Source organism: Punica granatum, chromosome 5, assembly GCF_007655135.1.
Source record: "Punica granatum isolate Tunisia-2019 chromosome 5, ASM765513v2, whole genome shotgun sequence".
NCBI lineage: Eukaryota > Viridiplantae > Streptophyta > Magnoliopsida > Myrtales > Lythraceae > Punica > Punica granatum.
The window spans coordinates 9,335,306-9,345,526 of record NC_045131.1 but is presented as its reverse complement, the minus strand read 5'-3'; the positions used below and the strand labels follow the sequence as shown (position 1 = coordinate 9,345,526).

Sequence of the window (10,221 nt, the reverse complement as noted above, 5' to 3'; positions counted from 1 at the left end):
TCGCGTTTAGAGGTAGACGAACTTACTTTCTGAGAGCTTGCGTGTAGAAGTAGCATGAAACTCATGTCACCGATGTTGAGAAAGAATATGAGGGGAAAAAAAAAGCAAAAATTAGAGGAAAAAAATACAAAAAAAAAGAAGAAAAATTACGATAAAAAATGAGAGAAAAAATCAAAGTATAAATTTAATCAATTCACTTGCATCTAGGGATAGCCATACATTTCGAGGTTCGCCTCTAGTTGTAGATGTATTGTTTGAGAGTTGAAAAAGCCCATGTGTATGTGTATAATAATTCATATTCATAATTATCATATAAAATCTAGATAATATATAATACGATTTGTTTCCCTTTTTTGGTGAACAAACCTGATTTGTTTATTGAAAAGAAAATATAATCCATATATGTCCATAAAATATTGTCTAATATTTTTTAAAAATAGATATCTATAAAAACATATAATTTACATATACTTTTTTTTTCCTATATATGTTGAAGGTTGTCTAGGTAATCATATCTTAATATATTTATATTATGTATAAATATATATATACGAATATATACTTATTTTCATGTTAATATTGAAGTGATGAAATATTAATTTTTATTTAAAATTCAGGATTGTGAAATAATATCTATAAGTATAATAAAATCTTCTCATTTATTTTAAATACATTATATTATATAAATTGTAAAAGTTAAAGAAATCAAGAAATCAGATTTTATGATGAGATACCTTTAAAATTCTTTTTATTAAAAATAATTCACAAAATATAAATAAATAAAAGCCTCAAAATTTTATTCCAAAAAATACATGCTAATATATACTTATTTTGATGTTAATATTGATGTGATGAAATATTAATTAATTTTAAAAATTTTAAGATTATTAAATAATATCAATACATATAATAAAATCTTCTCATTATTTCAAATAACTTATGTTATAAAAATTTAAAAAGTCAAGAAATCGAATTTTATGAGAGATATCTTTAAAAAATATTTTTATCAACAATAATTCCGAAAACAAAATAATTAAATGAAAACCTAGAAATTTAATTCAGAAAATATATACTAATGTATACTTGTTTTGATGTTAATTTACGTGATGAAATTTTAATTTTAATTTAAAAAAAATTCAAGATTATTAAATTATACCTATAAATACAATAAGATCTTCTGATTTATTTCAAATACATTATGTTATATAGATTACAAAAATTAAGGAAATCAAGTTTTATGATGAGATCTCTTTTAAAAAAATTATTAAAAATAATAAAAATAAATAAATAAGAATCTAAAAATTTTCTTTCAGAAAATATTTATATACTAATATATACTTATTAGATTACATTCAGAAACCCAGCATTCTGAGGCCATATATTAAAATATTTATATTATGTATGACTATATACTAATATATACATATTTTGATATTAATATTTATGTGATGAAATATTAATTTTTATTTTAAAAAATTCAAGATTATTAAATAATATCTATACATATAATAAAATCTTCTCATTTATTTCAAATACATTATGTAATATAAATTAAAAAATTAAAAAAATTAAGAAATCATATTTTATGATGAGATATCTTTAAAAAATAAATTTTTTATTAAAAATAATTCCTAAAATAAAATATAAAACCTAAAAAGTTCCATTTAGAATATTTATATTGCTTTAATTAAATATCACCATGGTATCCAAAAGATTTTATGATATTTTATATCTTTTTAAAATGAAATATTATAATCAAAAATAATTTTGAAAGATTTTGTTGCTAATTTTACAATATATATATATAGGTACGGCCCACCTCGTACCTTGCTTTCGTGTGTATATATATATATATATATATAGATATAGATGTATATAATCATTGACTAAATCCACAATAATGGTTCAGGTCATGGAAGGAAGGCGGGTAATGTGTTATTCAAAGTCAAACATTTCGTTTGCACATTAGAGTCCTGTTCCATGTCGGAACGTCCAGCCCTGTTAAGCATAGCATCCTTCTTTCCATTCCCCAACACTGATCTCTCTAACCCCCAACTCTCACTTCCGTTAATCCGAAACACTTCCCGCTCGCTCCCATGACAAATCCCTATGCCGTCTTACCTCCTGCAATATCCTTCGGGTTTCACCAATCCCCGCATGTACCTGAAGACAGGTGACTGGCTGGGGGCTCGCGTTATATGTGCTATAAATATTGTTCTGGTATCTTGTGAGATTAAGACTAATGAATGCCACAAGAAAAATATATCATGTCTTGACGTGGCAAAACATGCATTTGAATATTCGCAGAGATGAACTCGAAGTCCCGTCAAATGTCGATTGTTCAACACAAGGCGTTAATGGCATTAACAGAAAGGGCAGCATTCAGGGTAGATGTGGAAAAGGAGAGGTGGAGGAGGAGGAGAAGCTTAAGCCGCGTCTTGACGGTTGAGCCAGGCCGAGGATAGTGGTGGTGTATCCAAAGTCCAGCAAAGGGCCCATTTCAGAAGCCATTGATCGTCTGGAGAAGCTGGTAATGCAGCTAATGTACGACTCATCCCGTCCTCAGCATTATCTGTCCGGAAACTTTACTCTGGTTACAGTTGAGACACCTCCGACCACTGACCACCACAGTTGAGTCACGGTTCATATCATCTAAGGACTAACTCTAAACTGAAACCTTCAATTTTAAACAGCATCAGACATTTCTGTGTATATAGTCCATTCTCTCCATCGGAACTTCTCCGAGATTCAACATAACACTTATCTTTGACGCGCAGGAGTGCCTAAACGGACAATTCATGCGGGTGGGTCCGAACGCCAAGTTTCCCCTTGTAGCCGGATACCATTGGTATGATATGGTAGAAGTGCTAAGATATAAAGAAGTTATGATCAGATCTTCTAAACAATTCTTCCTTGTTCGAACTAATTTTTCCGATTATGTTCTGATTCTTGTGCAGTTTTGATGGAGATGGGTTAGTAATCCCCTGCTTTCTCTAGTCATGCAGTACACAAAAGCTACTATTAGTTTCCAAAATTTCCTCAAAACAGGAGAGATACCGATGATGGAATTCATGATTTACAGAATGATTCATGGACGGCGCATCACAAATGGAATAGCATCATGTTGTTCAGATTTTGGAAAATGGGCACTTGCAAACTACGACAAGAGTCTCATTAATTCTTTTACGGCGCATCCCAAAATCGATCCCTTCACAGGTAAGTAGTGTCCGATGATACATTTAATCACATGATCAAAGTTGTAAAAGGAAGAACTTCTCGGTTCATAACCTATATGTCTCGTACTGGGGAAATGTTCACTTTTGGCTATTCATTTAAGGTGCCATCCGTCACGTACCGAGTTATGTCCAGAGATGGGTTCATGCACAAACCAGTGCCGATCACGATACCAGAGCACATCATGATGTACAACTTTGCCATCATTGAGAGCTATGCCATATTCATGGATCTTCCGATGTATCTCAGACATGCCTCTTTCTAAAATATAAAAAAAGAAAAAGAATGTATGTCAATTAATTCTTTAAATTGTTCTACCAATCAGTTTATTGATAATATTTTTTTCTTTTTCTTTTTTTTTTTCAGAAGAATTTCGATAGGATGGCGACCAAACCAAGAAACATGTTTCTAGGTCATACCAGGCTGGCGGAACATGTGTTCAAAGTCAAAGATTTGCTAATTGAGCAACCCATACCATTCCATGTCCGGACATTCAAATATCTTAAGCATATAATATAAGGGCCTGTTAGGTTTCCCAATATTATTTTAGAATCACAATTCTAACTTAACTCTATCCACTACAAAACAAAATAATTCATACAAAGTTAAAGAGTGGACCCCATTTATACCACTTTTTTCCATAACAAAACAACATAACTCATACAAAGTCAAAGGGTGGGCCCCATTTATACCACTCAAAATCAAAATCAAAATCTGATTTTAAAATTTTACTACGAAACCAAATGCAATATAAGTTACTAGCATCGTTCTTTCTTAAGCATGCGTGCATAAACATTCCATCCCCTGCTGATCTCTAGACTTAACTCCCAACTCTCACTTCTCTGTTCTGTTAGTCCGAACCGGACACTTGTCGGCCAGTCCCTCTCCATGACGAGTCTTCTGTCTTCTTATGTCCTGCAATATCCCACGGGTTTAACCAATCCTCGCATGTACTCGAAGACAGGTGACTAACGAGTTACATATTCGTGCTATGTTTTGTTTTGAAATCTTGTGATATTCATTAGGACCAAGTAAACGTTAAAAGAAAAAATTCATCATGTCGTCTTGGGGTGGCAAACTGAAGATGCATTTAAAATATTCGCAGAGATGAACTCGAAGTCCCATCCCAGCCGGTCGACAGCTCAACACAAGGCATTATCAGCATTAACGGGGAGGGCTGCATTCGGGGTAGAGGCGGAAAAGGAGGACAAGGAGGATTATGAGAAGCAGAAGCCAACTCTTAACAGTCGAGCCAGGCCGAGGGTAGTTGCAGTGGATCCAAAGAACAGCAAAGGGCCCATTTCGGAAGCCGTTGATCACGTGGAGAAGCTGCTAGTGAAGCTAATGTACGACTCATCCCGCCCTCAGCATTATCTGTCCGGAAACTTTGCTCCGGTACAGATCGAAACACCTCCGACCGCTGACCTCCCTGTCAGAGGACACATCCCTGTAAGGCTTTACATCATCGAAAGACTAGTGAATGATGCTAGACAACTCTATCTGTATATTCCTTTCATTTATCAAAACTTCTTCTCGATTCAGTGTACCACTCATATGTGTTGTTGCAGGAGTGCCTGAATGGACAATTCATGCGGGTCGGTCCCAACTCCAAGTTTGCCCCCATTGCCGGATACCATTGGTATGATAGAGTAAACATGGCCAAGATAAATTACACCCTATGATTTAAAGCATTTCTTCCTTCTTCGAATCAATTTGCTGATTATCTTCTGGTTCTTGTGCAGGTTTGATGGAGATGGGTTCGTAATCCCTTGCTTCTCTAGTCATGCAGTACACAAAAACTAATATTAGTTTCTAAATATTCTTCTTCTTCTTTTTTTATGACAAGAGTATATCATTGTCAGAATTTTTCGTGATTGCAGAATGATTCATGGCATGCGCATCAGAAATGGAAAAGCAACATATGCCTCCCGCTATGTGGAGACATCCCGACTTCAGCAGGAGGAATTCTTTCGGAGTGCTAAATTCTTGAAGGTATATGATCATGGTTATATATGGAGGGATGCAGAACTTTATACAATAATGGATAATTCCACAATTTTCCCATACAGAATGGGCCATAATTGTTGCCAGCTTCTCAGTTTCTTTACAGCAGATCACAATAGAGAGATAAATATTTCAATGCTGAATATGCAGATGGGAGACCTCAAGGGGCTGTTTGGCTTACTCATGATCATCCTGCAAATTCTGAGACTCAGATCATTCGATATTTCATATGGATTAGGAACAAGTAGGTTTTGCTACGTGCCATTCCAGTAGAGGCTTTGGTACATCAACCGATTTAGATAATCTTTCATATTCTCGACAGTTTCCAATCTAATTGTGTATATATATGTACTAATGACATGATTGTTTTGACATAACCTTTTCCAGGTAATACAGCTCTCACATATCACCACGGACAACTTCTAGCGCTTCATGAGTTCGATAAACCTTGTGAGATCATCCTTTCCCTATATTTTCTCACAACCAAAACACTTGTTTCAGTACTTGTACAGTAAAAAAAAAGTCTCAATCAGTATCTGAGTATTCTCCTTTTAATGGCATTGTCCAGATGTGGTTAAGATTTTGGAAAATGGGGACTTGCAAACTATTGGGATGCTAGACTATGAAAAGAGACTCGGGCATTCTTTTACTGCGCATCCCAAAATCGATCCCTTCACGGGTAACTTGTGTCCAATGATACCTTATAACCACATGTTCAAAGTTGCACATGGAAGAATTCTCTCGGTTCATAACCTATATGTCTCACACAGGGGAGATGTTCACTTTTGGCTGCTCATTTAAGGCGCCACATGTCACATACCGAGTTATTTTGAGAGACGGGTTCATGCATGAACCGGTGCCAATCACAATACCAGAGCACATCATGATGCACGACTTTGCCATCACTCAAAGCTATGCCATTTTCATGGATCTTCCAATGTATCTCAGACCTGCTGTGAGATAACTAAGCTTATAATTTTAACTTAATAAGTGAGGAGGTCTTTCTTTTCTCTTTGGGAAAATCTGACGCGTGATGGAGTTTTGATATCAGATGATAATGAAAGGAAAGAGCGTTCCTTACATATTCGATGGCATGAAAAATGCACGATTTGGTGTGCTACCAAGATATGCTGAGAACGAGCTGCAAATCAGATGGTTCGAGCTGCCAAGTTGCTTCATATTTCACAATGGTGCATTCCACCGACTAATATCACTTCCTATTGTTCTTCTTTTGCTCTTCCATTTACTTCAGTTCATTTTCCCGCACGTGCTCAGCTAACGCTTGGGAGGAAGGCAACGAAGTTGTTCTGATCACTTGCCGTGTCCAGAATCCAGATTTGGAAAGGCTTGATGGAGCAATGACAGGAAATGCCAAAAAATACATAAGTGAACTGTAGGAGACCGTTCGACTCTTCAAGCTTCTACAACACATAGAAATTGAACCCATAACTCCCGGTTGTTACTGTCTTACTGCAGATATGAGATGAGATTTAATATGAAAACGGGACTAGCTTCACAAAAGAAGTTATCGGAGACTGCTATAAAATTTCCCCGGATAAATGAGAGCTACACTGGCAGGTCTAAATCCTATATATATTATTGGAATCTGCCTGTTTGTTTTGCAGAAGACTTGGTGAAAAATTGTTTACAAAGGAAAAAATCTTACTTCCTAGAAACCAGTTTATTTCTGTGTTGTCTGATGTGCATCTGAAAACAACAAGAAAATACAGAAGTTTCAGCGATTTTTCACTTGGCGCCTTGTAAATTTCGATATTCAGGAAACAGAGATATGTGTATGGGGCAATTGTGGACAGCCTCGCCAAGGTAACTGGGATTGCTAAATTCGATCTACATGCTGAACCAGAGCCAGGAAAAGACAAGATCAAAGTTGGAGGAAATGTTCAAGGTGTCTTTCATTTAGGAGCTGGTAGGTTCGGTTCAGAGGCCATTTTCGTCCCCCGTGAACCCGGCATTTCTTCATCTGAAGAAGATGATGGCTACTTGATATTCTTTGCACATGATGAAAATTCCAGGTATTGATTTTTTTCCTTTCCCACGTTACCATTAAAATATTCCGGAGAAAGAAAATTGTGAGAACTTGTATCTCTATCACTTGGCAGGAAATCACAGGCCATCGTAATTGACGCAAGAACAATGTCAGCTGAGCCCGTCGCCGTGGTCGAATTGCCTAATCGGGTTCCATATGGGTTTCACGCACTCTTTGTGACCGAGGTCCATATTGATTCTAATGTTATTATTCATTTAATTTAACTCTTGGAAAAAAGCTGCTAATATGACCGCTCTCAATCGCACCTTAGAAACTTGTTTCCAGTCGCATTTTTAATTATTCTTGTTTCGTTGTATTTCCACACTAGTTCGGGTGAGCATATGCTGGATAGCTTTTTAACTCATCTGCCTTCTCAACAGGAGCATATTCGGGGGCAAGCTGTATGATCGACCTTCAAAACAGCCCACAAGTGATGTCTGACTCAGGAAATTTTCTAGTCGTGGCTCGGTGAAACATAGATATGTGTATGGAGCAATCATGGGCAGCATTGCAAAGGTCACTGGGATTGCAAAATTCGATCTACACACCGAACCAGGGACAGGAAAAGATGATATCAAAGGTATCTTTAACTTAGGAGCTGGCAGGTTCGGTTCAGAGGCCATTTTCGTCCCCAGTGAACCCGGCTTTTCTTCTTCTGAATAGGATGCTTGATATTCTTTCTGCAATACGAAAATTCCGGGTATTGATTCTTTTCCCCTTCCAGCATTGCCAACAAATCATTCTGGAGAAAGAGACCTTCTGTGAACTTGTATCTCTATGACTTGGCAGAAAATCACTGACCATTGTAATCGATGCAAGAACAATGTCAGCTGATCCTGTTGCCTTGGTCGAATTGCCTACTCGGTTCCCATATGGGTTTCACGCACTCTTTGTGTCCGAGGTCCGTATTAACTTGAATCTTAATTCTTCAATTGCTTTGACTCTTGGAAAAAGAAAATGCTGCTAATACGGCCTCTCAATTGATCAACGGACAATGGCCGAGTTTTTGGTAAAGAATCTTAACAGTTCGAGAGATATTTTGAGAGAGAAGCTGAATGCACCTTAGAGACTTGTTTCCAGCCTCATATTTCTAGTGATTTTCATTTCTTCGTACTTCTTGTACACTAGTTCGGGTGAGTATTAATTTAAAACTCATCAAGCTTTCAACTCATTTGGCTTCTGAACAGGAACCAATTCAGGAGCAAGAAGTATGATTGACCTTGAAAACCGGGTGTGCACAAGCTTCGCCTTATGATGGATTCGAGACTGAATCATTATTTCAACCAGTTTCCTCTTCGAGAATAGAAGCGAAAGTTTAGGAGGGAGAGAGATGGGACTCAAGGAACAGAACCAGAAGCTGCTTCCGTTGCTTGAGTTAAATTACGTCAATGAAGTCCTTGGAGCTGTCCTCATTTCGTTATCCAGATGACATGAAGTATGGAAGTAATATAGAAGTGCACTTGCATCGAAATAGATTCGTAATGTAGAATCCTGCCAACTATTGTTTCGAGCCTTTTTCATTGAGCAAAGAAATTTTACATCATTCGTGGTCACTTTCCTATATTTCCTTAGTTTAGAATTGGCATTTCCATCTGATTCAGTTCAGCTGCAAGTAATAGATTTCAGTTTTCAGCATTGAATCTAAAGTTCTAATACTACTTTCATCCTCACGCGATCAAAGAGACAAAGAACTTGTAGTCTCTTTTCCTGCATTGCAGCATCTCATGAGTCACGTAATTCCGCATATGTGACAATTCCATCTATGTATTGATGAAACGAGGACCATTGTGCATTGCTAAAAAGATTTTAATTTACAGCTGTTTCTGGTTCAGGATTTTCTTGCGAAATCAAACTCTTCCATACCTATATCTCCGTGACGGCCACCAGATGTGATCCTAGCACATGCTGACTAAGAGATGTATTACTATGCCTTCATCTATCTAATCTAGCTTGAAGTTTCAACGAAGACGCCCGGTGGTTTGGAAGAACATATGATTAGTATCCCATGGCAATCTCACACAAAATCAACCAAAAGGTGAATGCCCCTTTTAAGACATATAAAAATTACCTTACGCAATTGGAAGCCAATCAGCCCAAACCATAGCATCAATCTATGCTTCTTCTTTTCTTTTCTTTTTTTTGTATTCGATCATTGAAGTTGAAAAATGATGTATGTCTGAACAATAATACCGATTAATATAAAATGTAAGTTAAAAGGTGAAATAAGTTAAAATGGTCATTGATATTCATCGGAGTACTTAAACAGAATCAATAGTGAACAGATGATAATATCAGTTAAGAAATGAACAAATAATAATATCGGTATGGTTTAAATGAAGAAGTTAAAAAAATATTAAATGATGAAATATACTTATTTATCATTATAGCATCAGAGTCGGTTTAAATATACTTTGAATTTAACATGGCTCTGACACCATGATGTTTACATAAGTATATGTCATATTTCAATCGCTGATAATTGTCACTTTTTTTCTGACAATAAATATGGGAGAATTTGCCTTTTTCTTATGGACAGTGTGGGATAGAGCGCAAACATACGCACCTAAACTTGCAATTAATAAGTTTAATTGGAGCTCCAAAAAAGAATAGAGAAGAAGATTATTAAGTGGCCACACTTTCAACTCTCCATTGACTCTTAAAACGAAGGTGCGATGTGTAATCCGGCATTAGCCAGGCTGCTGACTTGGGATCTTTAGGTAAAATGATCAAAGTCGAAACTTTCGGATTACATGATGAAGAAGAGACCGAAATTAGTAGCAAGCAAGCCCGACTGAACACTGTTAACTAAGCTCCCAAGCCAGCATTGCACAGCTCCGTCCATCGATCATAGCAAGTGACACATACATGAAGATACCACGACCATGCAAGGATATACGAGGAACAGCTAAAGACCACTTATTCATACATGGTGGGCT

The 10,221-nt window shown here is 36.3% G+C and overlaps 2 protein-coding genes across 3 annotated transcripts; both read left to right on the top strand.

Annotated features, from left to right (window-relative positions):
* The first annotated feature begins 2,033 nt into the window (after positions 1–2,033).
* On the top strand, positions 2,034–3,472 carry LOC116207131 (carotenoid 9,10(9',10')-cleavage dioxygenase 1-like). The gene is made up of 6 exons (XM_031539996.1): positions 2,034–2,173; positions 2,308–2,630; positions 2,778–2,848; positions 2,958–2,972; positions 3,083–3,216; positions 3,338–3,472. The coding sequence occupies exons 3-6, from the start codon at positions 2,799–2,801 to the stop codon at positions 3,442–3,444; spliced, it is 306 nt and encodes a 101-aa protein (XP_031395856.1). The 5' UTR covers positions 2,034–2,173; positions 2,308–2,630; positions 2,778–2,798; the 3' UTR covers positions 3,445–3,472.
* Positions 3,473–3,481: 9 nt separating this feature from the next.
* Positions 3,482–8,997, top strand: LOC116207130 (carotenoid 9,10(9',10')-cleavage dioxygenase-like). 2 transcript variants are annotated; one of them, XM_031539995.1, is made up of 17 exons: positions 3,482–4,198; positions 4,340–4,683; positions 4,803–4,873; positions 4,977–4,991; positions 5,115–5,226; positions 5,389–5,482; positions 5,626–5,688; positions 5,807–5,917; positions 6,009–6,193; positions 6,290–6,428; positions 6,514–6,631; positions 6,715–6,816; positions 7,017–7,271; positions 7,359–7,470; positions 7,666–7,865; positions 8,010–8,186; positions 8,473–8,997. In XM_031539995.1, exons 1-15 carry the CDS (start codon positions 4,123–4,125, stop codon positions 7,690–7,692), a joined length of 1,824 nt encoding a protein of 607 aa, XP_031395855.1. In that variant the 5' UTR covers positions 3,482–4,122; the 3' UTR covers positions 7,693–7,865; positions 8,010–8,186; positions 8,473–8,997. The 2 variants fall into 2 exon arrangements, with proteins under 2 accessions (XP_031395855.1, XP_031395854.1); XM_031539994.1 differs by having other exon boundaries at positions 7,666–7,985; positions 8,075–8,186.
* The last annotated feature ends 1,224 nt before the right edge of the window (positions 8,998–10,221 follow it).